The 23,184-nt window shown below is 39.9% G+C and overlaps 1 protein-coding gene across 2 annotated transcripts in view; it reads right to left on the bottom strand.

Annotated features, from left to right (window-relative positions):
• SOCS2 (suppressor of cytokine signaling 2) overlaps positions 1 to 23,184 on the bottom strand; it is a 50,988-nt gene that overhangs the window by 3,999 nt on the left and 23,805 nt on the right. Inside the window, exons 4-6 of one of the 2 annotated variants that reach the window (XM_081592152.1) lie at positions 16,655 to 16,717; positions 16,131 to 16,296; positions 3,030 to 3,078 (exon numbers count right to left, since the gene is read on the bottom strand). The exons of the other annotated variant lie outside the window; for it this stretch is intronic. Coding sequence (XP_081448278.1) covers positions 16,237 to 16,296; positions 16,655 to 16,717 — 123 coding nt within the window. The 3' untranslated portion in view covers positions 3,030 to 3,078; positions 16,131 to 16,236. Of the gene's footprint in view, positions 1 to 3,029; positions 3,079 to 16,130; positions 16,297 to 16,654; positions 16,718 to 23,184 lie in introns of those variants that run through there. 2 annotated transcript variants of the gene reach the window in all.

Here is a 23,184-nt window from a genome sequence, read left to right as displayed (position 1 = left end):
GATGAACAATTCAGAAGGTCATGGACTGTGGCAGGATGGTAAGGTAGATCAAGTGAGAGACACAACACCCAGTGGGAGATAGGGTTTGGGGTATAAGGAGATGAGAGAATAGTCAGGGAAGTTATTTCTAAGAGAGAGGTCCTGAACAGGGTCTGAAAGGAGAAGGGAGAATCTAGCCAGTTAAGAAAAGCAGGGAAAGAGCATTCACACAAAGCGAATCGCGGCAGGCTTGAGGGTTGCCGCTTGTTGCAAGTGGCTGCCGTGTGGAATTTAAATGGGACAGTGGCAAGAGGGAAGGCCAGGCTTGATTGTAAGGGACCTGGAGGACCAAACCAAGAAGATATACCTCCTCAGTACCATAGAGACCCTCGGGAGCCACTGAAGGATGTTAAGCAGGAAGGTAACACAATATCTCTCATATTTACAAAGCATCTACCAGTATCACATGGGGTCAGGGAGACATAAGACCAGTTGTCTTCAAGAAGTCTGTAATCACAGACTTTCCTGGTGGTTCTGTGTTTAAGGATCCACCTGTCAATGCAGGAGACAGGGGTTCAATTCCTAGTCTGGGAAGATTCCGCATGCCACAGGACAACTAAACCCACGTGCCACAACTGCTGAAGGTCATGCTCTAGAGCCCACAAGCTGCAACAAGAAAATCCACCACAGTGAGAGCCCTCGCATCACAACTAGCGAGCAGCCCTGACTTGTCATGACTGGAGAACGCCCATGTGCAACAACGAAGACACAGAACAGCCAAAAAATAAATAATCTTTTTAATTAAAAAAAAAGAAGTCAGTGATCATATCATCATAATGATAGAGGAAGGACTTCAATACTCAGTATTTGACCACTTGCTTCTGTAGTTTTGTTGTGTGTATGTCTGTTTATTCACACCTTTACCTTGTTCCACATAAAGTTCACTCTTCAGAAAAAAATGCCTGCACCTGGGACAAAGTGTTTAAAGGTGATCTATAAGTCTCTGCTAAAAATCACACCTCACAGCTGATTATAAAACAACTCAAGATCTCTTAGCCACCAAATATTATTACAAGGATTCTCATGTGGCGCTAGTGGTAAAGAACCTGCCTGCCAATGCAGGAGACATAAGAGACACTGATTCGATTCCTGAGTCGGGAAGATCCCCTGGAGGCAGGCGAGGCAACCCACTCTAATATTCTTGCCTGGAGAAGCCCATGCACAGATGAGCCTGGAGGGCTACAGCCTATAGGGTCACAAAGAGTCAGACACGACTGAAGGGACATAGCACACATGCATGCAGGCACAACAATCCATTGGCATCCAGTGGAGACACCTGGGACTCTCTGCTGGCTGCTCACAGAGGTCCATAGGTCTGCCTTCTACAGAAGGGAGAAAGTCCTATATTCTACAGAAGATTGTTCTGCCCAGTGGAAATCACAGCACTCTGCACACCCAGGCTTGATGGTAAGAGACTATTCCTAATGGCATAAATCCTCAGAGTATCATGTGTCTGGAGGAAAAGCAGAGATGCATCTGAACACCAGGACTGCCGTAGAATGAAGAGAAACAAGGAGAAGCACTGAGTTGTGAAAACAACATCTACCCGATCAACCTAAGTGCAAGTAAAAGTTGCTCAGTCGTTTCTGACTCTTTGTGACCCCATGGACTATACAGTCCATGGAATTCTCCAGGTCAGAATACTGGAGCGGGTAGCCTTTCCTTTCTCCAGGGGATCTTCCCAACCCAAGGATCAAACCAGGGCCTCCTGTATTGCAGACAGATTCTTTACCAACTGAGCTATCAGGGAAGCCCTGGTCAACCTAAAATGGGACCTAGAAAAGAAATGGCTAAATCTCTCATAAATTAAGGAATAAATGAAAAAATGGCTGGTTTCCACAGAAGTTTGACATTCTCAGTCCGCTACAAAAACAGTCGATTTTTAATCATGCAAGATAACAGGGACCTTTGCCAAATGTCCTGCAGAATGAGGAGTAAATTTTTTAGCTTATATTTGACTTGGAAATGCATTCTATTTTTTTTTTTTTGGACTAGCTTTAACTTTCAAACTATTTCACTGAAGATTAAGTAGCAATGACTGTGACAATGACATCTCCTTAGAGTCTGTTGCAATTTTCAAAGCTTATTTATATCCATTGTCTCATTCAAGCTTCTCAGTAACCCAACTCAGTGACTTAATTAGCAAATGCCCATCTTATAGACAAGGAAGTGAGGCTCAGAGAGCCTCCACATCTACTAAAGTGGCTGAGCTGATCTCAAACCCAGGCTTCTTACTTGAATCCGAGATTTTTTCCTAGGAAGGGCTGAAAGAAGCCAAAACCAAAAAAAAACTGGGTTGCAAAAAATAAAGTGCTGACTGCCGAAGCTTTACATGAGGACAAGAAATTAATAACAAAGAGACCATTTTTCATGTGGACTCAAAATGTGAGTTCTCAGTTTTGTTTCTATTTGTACGGGAGCTTTGTCATTTTAAAAGGCCCTTTCTTCTCACTCAAAATGAGAAAATACCTTCTGACAGCCATGCAATTAGTAGAGCCTTCAGATATTGATTTCCTCTGTTCCTTGGTATTACCCTTTTTCATAGGGCTCCACACAGGCTCCCGATAGAAGGGAAGCTGGAGTTTCTGAATTGGCCTCTGAAGTAATTTAGCTGTTTCCCGTCACCATCTCTCAGCTGCATTCCCAAGGCTTCCTCCTCCCTCCTCAGCTGCATCTAAGAGTGACTGCTAGGCAGAGATTTGAAAAAGGGAAAGGAGATGGGTAGGGGGAAAGGACTGAGAATAGGAAAGGAGAGGGGGATGAAGAGAAACAAAATCAATCCCTGAGTGGAGCCCCATCAAATTCTTGTGTAAAAGTTATATTTCCCCTTGAAAAAAGGAGAGGGGGTGGAACATAAAACAGAAATTACCAGTGATACTACTATCAGGATTTCTTCACTTATTCCACATTTACTGAGATCCAACTGATACCAGGGGCTTTCACAGGCTCTGAGAATGCACACAACTGGCAAAAACCAATGTAATTCTTACCTTTATTTAGAGTACAGTGGTGCAAGTTGTGTTCCCCAGGAAGTTGACTCTGAGACAGATTAGAAAGCATACATTGTGTTAGAGAGTGTCCTCAGGAGTAATATCCATGCAGAGAAGGCAAGTTAGCAGGACTGAGCATCCTCTGATGCAGTCAAAATGTGAAACAGCCTCAAGGGAAGCCTGAGCCAGCCCCACATGGGGTTCCAAAGAGGGGTGACTTTTCAGACCTGTCCCTAGATAAGTGAGAAAGCCAGACCTTCACACCCCATGTAGATCAATCATTGAAAGGGAGTGTGGCCTCGGGGGGTGGGGTGGTGCTGGGCATCTTTCTCCAGTTGACTCAGGGCCAAGGGGGTTACACTTCCAGCAGTGGGGGCAATAATAGCCTTTGATCCTGAAGGTGGATCTGAGCAGCTCATCAGAGCCTCCAGCACATGTAGTCTGGTAGAGGGGGCAGCAGCTTTAACATAATCATAAAAAAATGTATGCACAGCAATTTGGGCTGCAAAGGAGAGGTGCATGGTACCTGAGAAAGTGCAGCCAAGATGAAAGGAGACATTGGGTTTCGGGCAGGGGAAGCCTATCTGCAAAGCCCTGAACTGGGAAGGCATGGGAAGGGAAATGGGTTGGAGAGCATCCCTGAAGGGAAAAAGGAATTAAGTGCCACCTGTCAGTTACTGTGTTCAGCACTTTCAATTCATCCTTTAGTTCACTTCACAACCCCATGAGGAAGGTATTGCTCCCAGGTCCTTCTAGCATCTCTTGAGATCAAAGAACAACATTCCTTGGAGCCATGTGAAGCCAGAAGTGACAGGCCTGATGGTCATGGAGTCAAAAGCACAATGAACTGATGGGGGCTGAGATCAAACTAGCCAGTTCTCTGAGCAGAGAGAGGAATTTTAAGGAAAACAGAGAAGCTAGCTGACTTGGACGCCTTTGTGGAAAATAAAAAAGGAAAGCTATCAATATAAACTGAAGACCAAAGCAAAGTTTACTGAATTCACACATAATAGCATTGATCATTATAACAAAATTCAATAAAATTTTAGATCTGATTTATTCTTACATTCATTTAGCAATGCTGCATTTTGGAAACTGCAGAAATCAAGTAAACTGTTCTGAAACAGAATAAGATGACTCTCAAGGCAGCTAGAAATACACTGTAATGAAAGAGAATTTTAAAAAAATATTTTTTGTTAAGCAATTATGTACTGATTTCTATATCTGATGGTGCAAAATTTGTTGAAATAAGTCAATCTGCAAAGCAAAAATCACATAATAACAATTCCTTTTTTCATTAGAAAAAGTACGTATATGTAAGAAAAATGTGCATAGCAGAAGTTCCCACTTGAGCCTCTGCAGTGTCTCCTGCAGATCTATGGTAATACTGGCCAGAAGTGCATTTCCCTCCAGGGTGGGGGCGACTAGGACACCTCCCTAGAGAAAATTCATCCCAACTAAAGCAGTGGGAGCCTGGAAATTTGCGGCTTAGAAGGACAAGACTGAGAAAGCCTGTTTTGGTGTCATATTTGGGTTTCAGTCACTTCCTAGCTATGTGACTTCAACCAAATGACTAATCCCCTACTAAGCCTCAGTCTTCTTATCTATAAAATGGACTGTGAGAACCCCTGTGAAGTTTTGAAAGTTGAGTGATCCTTCACATTTAGAAATGGAACACCAACCATGGGCAATAATATGAGAAGGCACTCTTAGAGCTACTCAAAGTATGGTCCTCAGACTCACAGTAGCACCTTGGAACTTTGCTAGCGGTGCAAATTATCAGGCTCAATGGTAAAGAATCCGTCTGCCAAGGCAGGAGACACGAGAGACGTGGATTCAATCCTTTGGTCAGGAAGATCCCCTGGAGTAGGAAATGGCAACCTATTCCAGTTTTCTTGCCTAGAAAATACCATGGACAGAGGAGCCTGGCGGGCTCCAGTCCAAGGAGTCTCAAAGAGTCAAACATGACTGAGCGACTGAACATGAGCATGCACACATCCCACACCAGCCTGGCTGATTCTGAATCTCTGAAAGTGGGAGACCAGAAATCTGGGTTTGAGTAATTTTCCTGGCAGAGTGACCAAGCATCCAAGATTGTCCGGGGTTGAGGAGCCTCCCGAAATGAGGAATTTCCAGTGTTAAAACTGTCAAGTCCAGGGCAGTCTGAAATGGATTGATTACTCTAACTCCACATGATTCTCATGTGTGCTAAAGTCTGAGAACCACTGTTCTAACAGAGGTATGTGTACTTTAAAATTCATATAACATTGTGGGTGAGATGCTTGAAGATTCCATTGGAGATTTTCACAGATCCTTCGGGGACAGCTGTGAATTACTGCTTTAAGGTAAGCCAATATTTATTGAGCATCCTTTGCAGGTCAAAAGTTTGGATGAATGCTCTTTATTTTACCTCTTTGATCATATAGCATCTTCAGAGAGGTAGGTATTTTAATCCTCACCTAGAAAGCTGAGACTTAAACTAGTAAGTAACCTGCCTATAGGATCACGATAGGCTAGTAAGCCAAAGGGGTTCAAGAATGTCACTTTCTAGAGCCTGTGTTGGTTCCATTAAACCCATGCTTCCTCAAGAGTGAAAGACATGCTGCGGTCCATGGGGTCGCAAATAGTCGGAAACGACTTAGCGACTGAATAGTAACAACAGAGCAGACCTAAAGAAAACAAGGAGTCTTTGGACTTCAGTGACTTGTTCATGGCCAACAAGTTCTAAGAGAACGAGAATGAGGCCTGCTTGACTGTAGGGGGAAACCCAGCTCATCCCATCAAAAGCATCTCCTTCTCTGTTAGAGTCACCCTTCATACCTGGGTCTCCCAACTTCCAAGCCAATGCTCTTCCCATTCAGCCAAAGTGCCTATGCATTGTTACCTTTTCAGATATTGCAAAACATCACTCAAAGTATAACAGTGGTAAGCAGGTAGGAGAAATATTGCTTAACTGACATTTGAAGGCATTCTCAATTAAAAAAAAAAAATTTGTAGCATCAATACTGAAAACATTTATTACACATCTGAAACTTCACTTAGAATTAGACAATGTGGACAAATCACTTATAAATTCATTTATTATTAAAAAGTCTGTATGCACTCCCTACATTAGGCAGAGTCTCTGCTAGGTCCTGGGGGCAGAGTGATGTCAGCCAGACACTCTCCCTGCCCTCATAATGCTTCAGTCTAGCAGGGAAGACGGGTATGAAGTAAACATATGCAGGTAAATTATAATAGGCATTGAAAAGGGAGAGAAAAAAGAGGGACCTAATTTGTGAGGAGAAGGGTTGGGAAGATGAGTATCAAAGGATTTCCAACCTAATTTAGATGGTATTAATACATCTCTAGACAAACTAAGCAAAGGCTTTGTCTGGTGTAGATGGAAAAAAAAAAAAAACTAAGGACAGTTGTGGCATGGTGATTGAAGGGCAAGCAGTCACATGTTTAGTTAAATGTTCTCAGAGATGGAACTAACACTGTTAGAACTCCCAACAGCTTGGCACTTCTTCAGCAAACTTTCATTTAGAATGAAGAGCAGGCTTCCTGGAGTTCCAGAGCAGTGTTCTCTGGAGCCATACTGGAGCCTGTGACAACAGAGAAATACCCGCTCCTATATACATTTATCAAAATATCCTCCAAAATATTTTGAACCAAGTGAGAAAAATTAATAAAAGCTCTATGATCAAAAGACATGACAACCATGACTTGTTGATATATGGCAGAAACCAACACAATATTGTAAAGCAATTATCCTCCAATTCAACATAAAAATTTTTAAAGACATGACAACACATAAAGCCTTGCATTGCCCAATCTTTTGCATACATTGTCAAACCTTATAATATAAACCTGCCTGGTGAACAATTTGAGGACCTTGGAGCCAGGAAACTCAGGGCTGACTGGATATGGCTGTTCCCATCACACAATGCAGAGAAGTAACACAAGCAACAATACCCTGTCTTCACTTAAAATTTTGTTATTTTTTTCACTATGAATTTATTTCATATTTATTTTTAAATTTTTGCATTAATATATAATTTTAACTGATTAAAAAGTTTTTCAGTATCCCTGTGAATTTTGCTGCCAGAAGTGAGAGCCTCACTTGCTTTACCCTAATCTTGACCCTAGTCCTGAGTTCATCATGTAGAGACTTCAACTTTTAGCATTTCCAAAGACAGGAATCTATAACAGGTATAACTGTGTGCCTTTTCCTGGGGTGTGTCCTTTTGTTTCAGCACAAGCTTGAATAATGTCAGATGTATACTTCAGGAAAATGGATTTCCCTTTTGAAATTTTGTTTTCAGCACATGCCATCTCTTGAAAATTGTGATCTGAGTGGAAGAAAGTGGCCATTCTTCTGCCAAGTTCTGTTGCATAGAAAATGCTGGTGGTTGGATGATGTTAAAAAGCAACATCTGGTTTCAATGCTACCTTTTTCTCCTTAGAGTCATTTTTAGAAAATTTGCCACTTTTTATATATGCTCAGGACATAGTCCACAGTCTTAATATTGGGCTCAGAATAAGATGTTAGAACATATACTTACTTAAACATTTCCTTCTTACTAAGATTTTGGAGGCACATTTTCTCAACTAACAAGAAGCCAGGTACAATTTGAATCAAACTAAAGAATGACATTTCCCTGGTCTAGGTTCCTAGTTCTGACTGGACAACATCCAAATGTACCACCCATTGTTCAAGAAACGTCACAAAATTCCTCGAACACAATTAAATGTGTGTTTGCTTTCAACTCTAAGGGACAAGGCACACAGCACCTTCCCAGATGATTGTTTTAAAAGGTGCAATGAAATCAAGTATGCACTGATGAAGTACAGCGGTCCTAAGGAGGCTGAGCACTCCCAACCCAGATCCCAGTGTTAGAACTTCTCAGCCAACTGGATGCAAATGCACAAAGGAATAAAAACAAAGCCTCACCCAGCTCCACAAAGTACTAGCTGAGTGATCTTCAGCAAGTAACTTAATCTCTCTTTTTCTCATGTGTTCAATGGGCCAATTCAGGTTTCACTCTTGGTGTTCTTGTAAGGTTGAAAAGAATATCTCTTCTCAACAAAATAGTAGCAAACTGAATCCAATAACACATAAAAAAGATCACATACCATGACCAAGTGAGATTCATCCCAAGTTCACAGGGATGGTTCAACATACATAAATTAATCAAAAGAAAAGATAAAAACCACATGATCATCTCAATAGACGCAGAAAAAGCATTTGACAAAATTCAACATCTATTCATGACAAAAATTCTTAGCAAAGTAGGTATAGTGGGGACATCCCCACTATAGCAAAAGCTATTTATGACAAACCCAAAGCCAATATATTAAATACTCAATGGTGAAAAGTTGAAAGTCTTCCCCCTAAAATATGGAACAAGACAAGGATGCCCACTTCCACCACTTCCCTTCAACAAAGTAGTGGAAGTCCTAGCTACAGAAATCAAACATGAAAAAGAAATAGAAGGTATCCAAATGGTAAGGGAAGAGGTAAAATTGTCATTACATGCAGATATGACACTATATGTAGAAAACCCTAGAGACTCCACACAAAAACTACTAGAACTGATAAACAAATTTTGCAAGGTAGCAGGATACAAGATGAACATACGTAAATTGGTTGCATTTCTCTACACCAACAACGAAACATCAGAAAAGAAATGTAAGAAAAAGAATACCTTTTAAATCATAACTACAAAAATAAAACACTTAGGAATAAACCTCAACAAGGAGGTGAAGGTCTTATATGCTGAGAACTATAAAATATTTAAAAAGGACACTGAGGACAATTCAAAGAAATGGAAAGATATTCTATGTTCCTGGATTGGAAGAATTAATATTGTTAAAATGGCCATACTACCCAAAGCAATCTATAGATTTAATACAATTCTTATCAAGCTACCCAAGAACTTTTTTAATGGAACTAAAACAAATAATCCTAAAATTCATGTGGAATCATGAAAAACGCAGAATTGCCAAAGCAATCTTGAAGAAAAAGAACAAAGTAGGAGGCATAACCATCCCAGATTTCAGACAATACCACAAATCTATAGTAATCAAAACAGTGTGGTATTGAGACAAAAACAGACATACGGGCCAGTGGAACAGAATAGAGAGATCAGAAATAAACCCACACACCTACAGTCAATTAATCTGCAACAAAGGAGGCAAGAATATACAATGGGAAAATGACAGTTTCTTTGGCAAGACAACATAAGCAAAACGTTCTCTGACATAAATTACACCAATGTTTTCTAAGGTCAGATTCCCAAGGCAATAGAAATAAAAATGAAAATAAACAAATGGAACCTAATCAAACTTACAAACCTTTGCACATCAAACAAAATCATAAACAAAATGAAAAGACGACCTACAGAATGGGAGAAAATATTTGCAAATGATGTGACCAGCAAAGGTCACATAATATACAAACAACTCATATAACCTGACAACAAAAAACACATGACCCAATCAAAAAATGGGCAGAAGAACTAAAGAGACATTTCTCCAAAGAAGACATAGAGATGACCATCAGGTATATGAAAAGATGCTCAACATCGCTAATTATTAAAGAAATGCAAATCAAAACTACAATGAAGTAGTACCTCACATCAGTCAGAATGGCCATCATCAGTCAGAATGGCCATCATCAAAAAGTCTACGAACAATAAATGCTGGAGAGGGTGTGGAGAAAAGGGAACTCTCCTACACTGTTGGTGGGAATGTAAGTTGGTGCAGCCACTGTGGAAAATAGTATTGAGATCCCATAAAAAAAAAAGCTAGGAATAAATCTAAAATACGACCCAGCAATTTCACTGCTGGGCACACATCCTGAGAAAACCACAATTCTAAAAGACACATGTACCCCAATATTACAATAACCAGGACATGGAAGCAACCTAGATGTCTATTGACAAATGAATGGATAAAGAAGTTGTGATACATTTATGCAATGGAATATTACTCAGTTGTAAAAAGTAACTTTTTTTTGAGTCAGTGGTAGTGAGGTGGATGAACCTAGAGCCTCTCATACGGAGTGAAGTAAGTTAGAAAGAGAAAAACAAGTATCACATATTAACACATATATTTGGAATCTAGAAAAATGGTATTGATGAACCTAGTAGAGGATGGACTTGTGGACGCAGCACGGGAAGGTGAGGGTGGGACAAATTGAGAAAGCAACCTTGACATTTATACACTATCATGTGTAAAATAGTGGGAAGTTGCTAAATAACACAGGGAGACCAGTCTGTGATGACCTAGAGGGGTAAGATGAGGGCAGGGGAGCAACAGGAGGGAGGGAAGGTATATATACATATATATACATAAAATTTATGAATGATTCACATTGTTGTATGACAGAAAGCAACACAAAACTCAAAAGGAATTTCCACCAATGAAAAAATAAATTAAAAAAAAATTTTTAACTACAATGAAATACCACCTCACATCAGTCAGAATGGCCATCATTAAAAAGTGTGCAAATAACACATGCTTGAGAGGGTGTGGAGAAAAGGGAACCCTCCTACACTGTTGGTGGGAATGTAAGTTGGTGCAGCCACTATGGAAAACAAAATTGAGGTTCCTCACAAAATTAAAAATAAAATATCATATGATCCAGCAATCCCACTCCTGGGCATATATCCAGACAAAACTATAATTCAAAAAGATACATGTACCCTGTGTTCATAGCAGCACTATTCACAATAGCCAAGACATGGAAACAACCTATATGTCCATCAACAGATGAACAAATAAACATACACTACATATACACAATGCAGTACTACACAGCCATATAAAAGAATGAAATAATGCCATTTGCAACAACATGGATGCAACTAGAGATTATCACACTAAGTGAAGTAAGTCAGAAAGAGAAAGACAAATACCATATGATGTTAATTACATGTAGAATCTAAAATATGAGGCAAATGAACTTATCTATAAAACAGAAACATAGAATAAACTGGTGGTTGCCAATGGGGAGAAGGGAGGCATGGGTCTGGACTGGGAGTCTTGGATTAGCAGGTGCAAACTCGTATATACAGAATCGATAAACAACAAGGTCCTATTGTACAGCACAAGGAAATATATTTAATATCCTGTGATAAATGATAATGGAAAAGAATGTGAAAAATAGTATATAACTGAATCACTTTTCCATATAGCACTGATGAACACAATACTGTAATTCAACTATACTTCAGTAAAAAATAAGAAAAAAAAAAGAACCAGTGAACTTGAAGATAGGTAAATAGAAATGAAACATACTGAAACACAAAGACGAAAAAGAGAGGAAAACACAACAAATTAAACAAAAACAAGACAGACAAGAGCTATGGCACAATACAAGCCAATGGCTGAATATGTGGCTGGTAGGGATAAATCAGGAGCTTGGAGTGAACATACACACACTACTATATATAAGACAGATTACCAACAAGGACCTATTTATAGCACAAGGAACATCACCATTCTGTGATAATTTATATGAGAAAAGAACCTAAAAGAAGAATTAATATATGTGTATGTATAACTGATTCACTTTGCTGAACAAACGAGATGAACACAACATTGTAAATCAACTATACCCCAATAAAATTAAAATTTTAAGTAAAGAAAAGAAACTCTGCTCGTGGCACAGACTTCTTGTGGCCCCCCACACCCATCTCCTCTTACTCTATAGGAATAGAAATCCTAATTTTTGTAGCTGCAATGCATGGTTGTGTAGAACAAAGGCGACATTTCTCAGTTTCCTTTACAGCCAGATGTACTCATGTGACTAAATTCTGGTCAAAGAAATAAAAGCAACAACTAGTGATGGGGAGCCAGGCGGCATCCTGGGCCATGAGTACAAGGGCAATACCTAGGAATGGCAGAGCCACAAGACAGGAGGAACTCAGATCTTTAGTTTTCCCAGAGCCATCAGATCAGCTGTGGACTCCATATGTCCTGACTCTTCTGTGAGTGACAAGTAAAATTCTCTGATATAATAGCCATAACAGAGATCCAAAGTAAGAGTGGCTTATATAAGACAGAAAGATTGAGGGCAGGAGGAGAAGGGAGTGACAGAGGATAAGATGGTTGGTTGACATCACCGACTCAATGATATGAGCCTCTGGACACTCCAGGAGATAGTAAAGGACAGGGAAACCTGGCATGCTTCAGTCCATGGGGTCGCAAAGAGTTGGACATGACTTGGTGACTGAACAACAAACGTCAGTTATGAAGATGATGGTGATGGTTAGGAAATCTACCTCTACTACCCCTCGGAAAAGCATCAGACAATTAGAATAAAATGAAGAGCTACACAATTTGAAAGACATTTCCCTTTTCCTCTTCTACTCCATTCTCTGATTGAAGCGACAGTCTTACAATATACATCCACCTATGATCATTTCATGTGATTCTTTTTCATTCATTACAAACATGCCTGAGCAGAAGGAAAACATGTCTAAACTACCTGAAAAATCAAATTGTCTCACCATATGCTTTATACTGAAAACCTCCAAGAATCAACAATTGTTAACATTTTCCATATTTGCTTCAGATGAATTTTTAAATAAAGCATCACAGATGTAGTTGAAGCCTCTGACCTCACCCATCCAGTTTCCGACAGGTAACAACACTTTTGAAGTGGCTGAGTACCTCCCCATTGTGTCAAATCAGTTCAGTTGCTCAGTCATGTCCAACTCTTTGTGACCCCATGGACTGCAGCACACCAGGCCTCCCTGTCCATCACCAACTCCTGGAGCTTGCTCAAAATCATGTCCATCGAGTCAGTGATGCCATCCAACCATCTCATCCTCTGTTGTCCCCTTCTCCTCCTGCCTTCAATCTTTCCCAGCAACAGGGTCTTTTCCAATGAGTCAGTTCTTCGCATCAGGTGGCCAAAGTATTGGAGTTTCAGCTTCAGCATCAGTCCTTCCAATGAATATTCAGGGCTGCTCTCCTTTAGGATGGACTGGTTGGATCTCCTTGCAGTCCAAGAAACTCTCAAGAGTCTTCTCCAACACTACAGTTCAAAAGCATCAATTCTTCAGTACTCAGCTTTCTTTATAATCCAACTCTCACATCCATACGTGACCACTGGAAAAACCATAGCCTTGACTAGACAACTTTGTTGACAAAGTAATATCTCTGCTTTTCAATATGCTGTCTAGGTTGGTCATAACTCTCCTTCCAAGGAGTAAGCGTCTTTTAATTTCATGGCTGCAATCACCATCTGCAGCGATATTGGAGCCCAGAAAAATAAAGTCAGCCACTGTTTCCACTCTTTCCCTATCTATTTGCCATGAAGTGATGGGACCGGATACCATGATCCTAGTTTTCTGAATGTTGAACTTTAAGCCAACTTTTTCACTCTCCTCTTTTACTTTCATTAGGAGGCTCTTTAGTTCTTCTTTGCTTTCTGCCATAAGGGTGGTGTCATCTGTGTATCTGAAGCTATTGATATTTCTCCCAGCAATCTTGATTCCACTTGTGCTTCATCCAGCCTGGCATTTCCATGATGTACTCTGCATATAAGTTAAATAAGCAGGGTGACAATACACAGCCTTGGCGTACTCCTTTCCTGACTGGAACCAGTCTGTTGCTCCATGTCCAGTTCTAACTGTTGCTTCTTGATCTGCATACAGATTTCTCAGGAGGCAGGTAAGGTGGTCTGGTATTCCCTTCTCTTGAAGAATTTTCCACAGTTTGTTGTGATCCACACAGTCCAAGGCTTTGGCATAGTCAATAAAGCAGAAGTAGATGTTTTTCTGGAACTCTTTTGCTTTTTCGATGATCCAACAGATGTTGGCAATTTGATCTCTGGTTCCTCTGCCTTTTCTAAATCCATCTTGAACATCTGGAAGTTCACACACATTGAAGCCTGGCTTGGAGAATTTTGAGCATTATTTTGCTAGTGTGTGAAATGAGTGTGATTGTGCAGTAGTTTGAACATTCTTTGGCATTGCCTTTCTTTGGGATTGGAATGAAAATTGACCTTTTCCAGTCCTGTGGCCACTGCTGAGTTTTCCAGATTTGCTGGCATGTTGAGTGCAGCACTTTCACAGCATCATCTTTGAGGATTTGAAATAGCTCAATTGGAATTTCATCACCTCCACTAGCTTTGTTTGTAGTTATGCTTCCTAAGGCCCACTTGACTTCGCATTCTAGGATGTCTGGCTCTAGGGGAGTGATCACACCATCGTGGTTATCTGGTCATGAAGATCTTTTTTGTATAGTTCTTCTGTATATTCTTGCCACCTCTTCCTAATACCTTCTGCTTCCGTTAGGTCCACACCATTTCTGTCCTTTATTGTGCCCATCTTTGCATGAAATGTTCCCTTGGTATCTCAAATTTTCTTGAAGAGATCTCTAGTCTTTCCCATTCTAGTGTTTTCCTCTATTTCTTTGCGTTGATCACTGAACAAGGCTTTCTTATCTCTCCTTGCTATTCATTGGAACTGTGCATTCAAATGTGTAACCCATTGTGTATTTATGTCTTAATGAGTATATACATCCATAAGAAATATGTAAGGCAGCTTTGGAAAAGTTTTAATCTTACAATACTACTTTTACATATATTTAATCTTACTTATATACACTGTGTGTAACACTTGGCAACTTGCTTATTTAGGAGACTATAAAAAAAACAATGTGACAACAATCAGCCTTGTTAAATGTGGATAGGGGAGTGTAATATTTTTCTCTATGCTTTTTGCAGATTTAAAATACATTTATAAGCACAGTTTTTAAATAAAAAGTAAGGGAATTTTAAAAACTACTGATAAGCTGTGTTGATTTACAAAATCACTAAGACCACTCAGGTTGGGGATGGAAGTAGGTGGGATAGCATGGCTCATTATTTCCTAAATATTTTACCCTATATATGTAAGCAAATATATTTTCTAAATTCAACATGTAAAAATTCTGAACTTTCCCAGCAGATATGTGAATAGATGACTTTACAAATGTAGTCTAACTTTCTAAAACACCCATCACAGTTTTTTTTTTTCTTAAAATACTCAATTCAGGTATATTTAGATAGACATGTTGTTGTTGCTGTTGTTGCTGTTGTTGTTCAGTTACCAAGTCATGTCTGACTCTTTGCAACCCCATGGACTGCAACATACCAGGCTCCTCTGTCCTCCACTATTTCCTAGAGTTTGCTCAGATTCACATCCATTGAGTTAGTGATCCCATCTAACCATCTCATCCTTTGCCACCCCCTTCTCCTTTTGCCTTCAACCTTTCCCAGTATCAGGGTCTTTTACAATGGATAGACGTAATTCTATCTATAAAATAGCATGTCTGACAAAACTACTTTTTTATTATACTTATTGTGACTAATTTTGGTAGGCGATCAGTGAAACTCTTTCAAACATAAAAATATTAGATTTAGATTAAAAAAGAATCATTTATTCTTGGGCCTAGGAATAAAAATGCATATATTGGGGTATCAATTTTATAAGACTGGTATCTCCCTCATATTTTGTTTATATGGCCTAGTCACGCAAAGATAACACCTATTTCTCACATTTTCCCCACCATGAGAGGAGTAACAGTGACAATTTTTTGTAGAACCTATGTGTTCTAAAGAACAGAAAGAAAAGAATGTGTTTGGAAACTGAACCCATTTGCCCCACCTCCCAAGCCAGAGCTGACAACTGGGCTTGCTGACCTGAGCTAGGCTTGGTCAGTTCCAATGTCTGACCCAGAATTTGGACTTAAGGTACAAAGTCAGGGTCCTTTGGTTACATAAGCTAAGCAAGGAAGGGTGATGTTGTGAGTTGTGCAGTGGCCATGCACAGAAAAGCAGATAGAGCTGGTCCACAGACAATGAGAAGAGACAAGAGGGAGGACGGAGAAGCAGGGATAAGGGGCCACAGATCCCAGAGAGGACAGTCACCTACAGCACAGGCATTCCGGTCTACCCTGAAGCCCCCAACACTAGTCATCCTTGGATTTCATGAGCTAACCTTGTGTCCTTGGAGTGAAGCCCTTGTCCTCTTTATGTTATATCATGCATGTATATATGTATATCTGTAAATATTATCCTTCATTTATTTTTGCTTGAGCTACTGTGAAGGTTTCTGTTACCTGCAAGCAAAAGAGCGTTGACTCTGATGACTCCCAGTGCAGGCACTCTGTGAGGCTGCCACCCGCCACCTCACCTCGCCTTATAAATAGTGGCGCTTTAATAAACTCATACACAATGAGGACTCATCAGGAAATGACTGGCACCACGGTGTTTTCCCTCGGAGAGCTGTCAAATTAAAAACAAGTAGATAGTCTCCATGTGGGTGTTCCTTGGACTTTTATTTGGCAACTAAGCCATCACTTATTGTTTCTCAGACGCCATTTACATGAGATCAATAATCAGAAATTTTCCAGATGCAGTTACTCTGATAGTGTGTGCCAGTCATCTCAGTAAACACAAAATCCTGAACTTGATTTTTCTGCTAAAGCAATCAACAGGGAACACACAGCCACATTTCTGGTTCCACCCCTGGAGCTTGCTCATACTCTGATGGTATTATTGGCCATTTGAAGACTACACAACTGCTGGACGCCCTTCAAATTGTCAAGCAATTACCCCAAATAACACTGTGTTGGAAAAATACCTTGGATTTCTCCATAAAAAGGGAACATGATGAGAAGAACAAGGTAACTTGTAAATCCAATGGCTTTTACAAAATAAGAAACAAAAATAAAAATGACACTTAACACTGCCCACATAGATGGACCTAATCGCTTGATTTTTTTTAATTTGAATCCAATTATCAACTAAAGATCATTGAGGAACCTAGACCAGATCTCATGTAATAGACATCCCATCACTGAGGCAGGAATAAGAAGTGGTCGAAAATGATAAGTATGGCGTCTAGCTGGGCTGACTTAGGCTTGGGACTAGGCTCTGCTTCTAAAGGGATGTGTGACTTGGGATGGGTGGCCCAACCTTTCTGAATCTTGGTTTCCCCATCTGAAAAATAGGGATAATAATAATGACTACCCTGTGTGAGGACGAAACAAGATACTGCGTATAGAGCAGATAGCACACCTGCACGCAGGGACTCTGGGTAATTGTTAGTGGTAACTATTATTGTCATTGTTGAAGTGGCTGTTATCACGGGGTAGCCTGTTAAGCTGAAGGCTGCTGAGACTCATAGGTCTGGATTTCAAGCTATTTTTGCAAGCAATGAACTACTAAAAATAGGAGGCAGTGTTTACTCTCATAGCTTCGGGGAACAGCTATGACTTGGTCTCTGACCAAGTAGATTCAGTGGTGGAGCAAACGGCCTTCCAACTGCCTCTCAGTTCAGACCACATCCTGACTGGACCTCAATCCAGGGAGGTTTGGACAACCCAGAAAAGCAGGCTGAGCAAAGCTCTCTAGGCCAGGCCCTTGAGAAGGCTTCCCAAGACAAATGGGCCTATGTATGATCTTTCCTGTTTCACCCAGGAGACTGCACAATGGCACTTCCTGGTTCTTTTTCTCACCACTACCCCACGTATTGCTGGGGCCAGGATCTTAGGGAATCATAGGACATATGGCTCTGATGCAGAAAGGACCTTCCTTATGTCCCAACAGTTGAGCAGTGAAGGGGACTTTGCTACAACCCATCCTGTGGACTATCCTGACCATAATCCTAGAGTTGAGAGCCATCCAAACCTGATCCACTCCTGGTCCAAGGGACCCACCAAAGAGGACCCAAGGGACTCACCTCCAGAAATAATACCTCCCAAAGTCTCTTAGAGACCTGCCATACACCTTTGCACCTTAACTGGAAACTGTACACATTTCCTGCATTTGATGCTTCCAACTATAGAAAACATGATCTCAATGCCAGTACGTTGGATAGCTCACTTGACTATACACACACACAAACACACACCCATACACACACCCACAGGTATGGAATGTATGTGTGTATGTGTGTGTGTTCTACAAATACAGAGGATTGACAAGTTTTCTTTTTCTTGTTTCTCCTTGACTTCATCTTGCAATCTATAATATGTGCCCCATGTGTCTGAGTCTATAGTGCTGTCACAGTCACCAGCAACTGATGAATGATGTCTAATATCGTAATGACTTCTTTATTATAACTATTTTTGTTATCAAAATTTTGGTGAAAATTTCCCAGTAAAGTCTATAAAGAAAGGAACAGGAGGTAAGAATAAAAGAAGATTGTTGTACTGTGTATCAAGATGCATTAAGAGTCAGTATCCATGCACAAATTTTACTCACACACAGATACAAAAGCACTGAATAAAATCATGGATCCTAGATTATGAAAAGGATTTAAGATTATTCACATGCTAGTTAACTGAAAAAACTGATACATTAATTTGTAGACAATATGACTGTCTACAATAAGAACAATCCAAAAGACTCTTTTGACAAACCACAAGAATTAAAGTTTGTTGGATACAAATGAATATTCAAAAAAAAAAAAGTAATGATCCCTTATCGCAACAGAAAACAAGATTCCATTAACGGTAGTAACGAAAACCTGGAGAACTTACAAAAAAGCCTAACAAAGGAAATATAAGATCTTTATGGATAAAGCTTGATTGAGGCACAGATTGATTCCATATCTAAGTGAAAGGATATGGCATGTTCACACATGGAATGGGAAGACCCAAATCAGTCTATAAGTTCATTGTAATTATGATTAAAATCCGTAATTTTTCCCATGGCACTTGACAAGTTGATCTATAAGTTAATATCAGAACAAAAAAATAACAAGATAGAAGAGCAAAGACAATTCTCCACACTAGATAGGAAAGCTTATTATGAAGCTATAATTTCAGAAGAATGGCAATGGGGGAGAAACAGACAAATAGAACAGCAGAACAGAACAGAGAGCCCGTAAACAGATCCAGGCTTATGGGAAAACTTGATAAATGACAGAGATAACATACAAATCAGTAGGGAGAGGATAAAGACTATTCCATAAATAGTGTTGGATAAGTTAGTTTTCCATATGGAAAAACAAATTTTTAATACATACTTCCCCCATCACAAATTAATTTTAATGTCAATTCAATAGCTAAAGTGGAAAACAAAACTTTAATATTTTTACGATCTTGGGGTTTGGAAAGATAAAACATTAAGAATAAGGTGGGTAAATCTGACAATGGTAAAGTTTTTAATGTTAACCATCATTTTAAAAAGTGAAAAGACGAGCTGAAAATTAGAAAATATTTTAATGCATGAAGTGAAGTGAAAGTCATTCTTTATGACCCCATGGACCATACAGTCCATGGAATTCTCCAGGCCAGAATACTGGAGTGGGTAGCATTTCCCCTCTCCAGGAGATCTTCCCAACCCAGGGATCAAACCCAGGTCTCCTGCACTGTGGGCAGATTCTTTACCAGCTGAGCCACAAGGAAAGCCCAAGAATATTGGAATAGGTAGCCTCTCCCTTCTCCAAGGGATCTTCCTGACCCAGGAAACAAAGCAGGGTCTCCTACATTCAGATTCTTTACAAACTGAGCTATCAGGGAAGCCTTATTTTAATGCATAAAACCCAATAAAGGTGTTTTCAATGCATATTTCAATGCATAAAATTCAAGAAAGGATCAATACCCAGGAATATACAGAAATTTTACAAATCAAACAGCCCAACTGGAAAATGGGCATAGGATAAGGGCAGGGAATTCTCAGAACAGAAACCCGAAGAGCCAAAAAGCATACTAGCTAGTAGTTAGGAAATGAAGCTTGTAACAACAATGACCTTCCATGTCATATCCATTAGATTGACAGTGGCTAAAAACACAATACCAAATGTTAAGGATGTGGGGAGAAGGAAATTCTCACACACAGTTAGTGACTATAAACTGATACAATCTCTTTGGACAGCAATTTCAAACTATCTGACAAAGTTGACAATGAGCACACCTAAAGACCCCAGCAAAGATATTGCTAAATGTATACCCCCAGAGAAATACTTGTATCCTACCCACAAGAATTCACATGTTAGGATGTTCTGGGCAGAACTACATGTAGAAGAAAAAGACATATTTTTAAAGTGTATTAATAAGAAAATGAATAAATAAACAAAATTTGGTACACTCATGAAATGGAATTATACATAGCAAAATGAATTAACTTGAAAAGTATCAACATAAGTAAATCTCCAACCACAATGTTGAATCTTAAAGGCAAATTGCAGAAAGTTACGATGATACCAAACTTTTTCATCTGAGTGGAAGGCATCACTATGTCCCTGGCTGATCTCATCCGTGGAAAGCTATATGCAGAATATTCCTAGACCGGGAATCAAACCTATGTCCCCTGCATTAGCAGGCAGATTCCTATCCACTGCGCACCACGCAAGCCTGGCTTTGTTCCTTTTTAAATGCAATATCCTCAGCAAGGCCTCTCCTCAGTACCCTGCCAACTGCCTCACTCCCCCACCTCTAATCATCTGACCCATAGAATATTTCATCATCTTCACACAGTTACAGATATGTACAATTATTTCATTTATTCATACATTTATATATTTATATATTCATAGATTTATATATTTACCACTATATCCCCAAGGTCTGGAACAGTGCCTAGCACATAGTAGGCACTCAATAAATATTTGTTGACTTACTATGTAAAATTTAAAAACAGACAAAACTATGCTATATGTTATTTATAGGCTCCTAGTTACGTTGTCAAAGATTAAAAACATGGATGGGTAGGATAGACAATACCTTTAGGGTAGAGTTTATCTTGGGGGAGGGAAACCAGTCAATAGAATCAGAGAGTAAAACAAAGAGGCCTTAAACTCAATCTGTCATTTTGTTTTCTTAAGTTTTGAAAGAAAAACAGCAACACTTATGAAATCTGTTTATCTGAACGGTGGTTATGAAGTATTGTTACAGTAGTCTCTGCACTTTTCTGATGAAGATATTTCATAATAAAAACACTGTTTTTTTTAAAAGAGAGAGCTGAAATAACAAAATATATAGAGATGGAGAGCAAACCAATAGTTGCCAAGGGTTAGGGACAGGAGGATGGTCACTACAAGCAGGTAGCATGAGGGAGATCTTAGTTGTGATTAAAAAGTTCTGCATCCTGTATAGCATGGAGAACTCTGCTCAATGTTATGTGACAGCCTGGATGTGAGGGGAGTTTTGGGGAGAATAGATTCATCTATAAGTACAGCGGAGTCCCTTTGCTATCCACCTGAAATTATCATAGCATTATTAATTGACTATACTCCAATACAAAATAAAAAGTTTAAAAAAAAAAAGGGCTGCATCCTGGAACTTCCCTCGTAGTCCAGTGGTTAAGACTCCATGCTCCCAATGCAGGGAGCACAGGTTCGATCCCTGCTCAGGGAACGAGGTCCCTCGTGCCACAACTGAAGATGCCTCACGCCACAATGAAGACCTTGCACACAGCGACGAGGATCCCACATGCCGCAACTAAGACCTGGCACGGCCAAATGAATACAATTTTTTTAAAAGCTCTGCATCCTGATTTCGAGGGTGATGACACTAACCTGCTGGTGATAAAATGGCACAGAACCATGCATACAGTATATACCAATGTTAGTTTTGTGGTTCTGCTTATGCTATAGTTAAATACGATGTAACCATTGGGGTAAACTAGGTGAAGGGTACACAGTTCCTCTGTCCTTCTCCGTACTATCTTTGCTACTGCCTTTATAATTACAGTTTTCATATAAATGTAGAACTATTTCAAAAATTTTTTTAAGTGACAAACAGAACAATAAATAATTTACCTAAAATAATATTATTTCTAGTTGACAGATGAGACCAGTGAGGCTCTCAAGAACAAAAGTGATTTGAAGTAGGTAGTGTATGGGGCAGGGCAGGGAGGCCTGCAGAAACTCTAGTTTTCTTTGAGCAATCAAGTCAGCAAGTGCACAAGTCTGGATCCCTTGGGAGCTCTTCCTCTGATATAACAATAGCTCCCAGTGACTAACTCAGGCCGCATAGCAAGGATGGAGATCCCAGATTTTAGATCATATTAATACATCAGGGGGGCTTCCCAGGTGATGCTAGTGGTAAAGGATTCACCTGCCAACGCAGGAGATCTGGGTTTGATTTCTGGGTCAGGAAGATCCCCTGGAGAAGGAAATGACTTCCCACTCCAGTATTCCTGCCTGGAAGATTCCATGGATAGAGGAGACTGGTGGGCTACAGTCCACGGGGTCGCAAAGAGTCGGACATGACACAGCACATAGCACAATGGCTCAGATGTCAAAATTGGATAATCTGGCTTCAAATCCCAGCTCTGCCACCTGGCAAAGGGATGGCCTTCTGTTTCAACCTCTTCCTCATCTGCAAAATGGGGACACTGTGATTATATGCCACTCGTAGTGTTTAAGTCAAATAATACATGTAAAGTGCTCAGCATAAAACTTGCCACGTAGTAAGAGCGCAATTAAAAGTCAAGGAACACTATTACCTGTGAAATAAACCCAAATACATCTACTATTTGTCTCAAGGACTGGACCATGCATGATACTGTTCAACCACACAATCAGGTTTTTGTGCTAGGTGAAGTGTGAAGGGTCTTACTGAGAAGTATTAAATTGTGGGTAAGGGGAAGTGGAGACAAGGACAAGGGTGAGGCAAACTCAATAAAATAACCACAATTGCCTATTAGCAAATAGCTGGGAGAACCATATCCCAACCAGAAAAAGAAAAGAATATAAAACAAAACGGCTCACTGTGTCTGTGTAACCCTACAGACGACAAGAAGGTATAATCACAAATTCAAAGCCCAAAGAATACAGAAACTATTAGATTAACCAGATGTAAAGCCAAAAGTAGCTACATACTTAAAGTTCCCAAAGACTACAGCAAGACTATAGATTCTGGTCATTGAAAATTAAAAAGAAAAATGAGGGCACTTCTTTTGGTCGCAAACCAACTAAATTTAAAACTACTGAAACTAGATTTAATCTGGGAGAGGAGACGGACCAGGCTCCACTTTCAGTTGGCTGAAAAGAAGCATTCCAGCTCCAGGAGCATACACACACACACAAGAAATTGGAGACTGCATTTATTCTCAAAAGGTACATTAAAGTTGACAACAAACCCACTTGAAATTCTGAAATCCGAACAACAAAGGATGGTAAAAAGGACCAGCGTTTCAGCTCAATTTGCAGTGACAGGT

Source organism: Giraffa tippelskirchi, chromosome 4, assembly GCF_054371585.1.
Source record: "Giraffa tippelskirchi isolate mGirTip1 chromosome 4, T2T-mGirTip1v1.2.pri, whole genome shotgun sequence".
NCBI classification, from domain to species: domain Eukaryota; kingdom Metazoa; phylum Chordata; class Mammalia; order Artiodactyla; family Giraffidae; genus Giraffa; species Giraffa tippelskirchi.
This window is presented reverse-complemented; position numbering and strand designations above follow the sequence as displayed.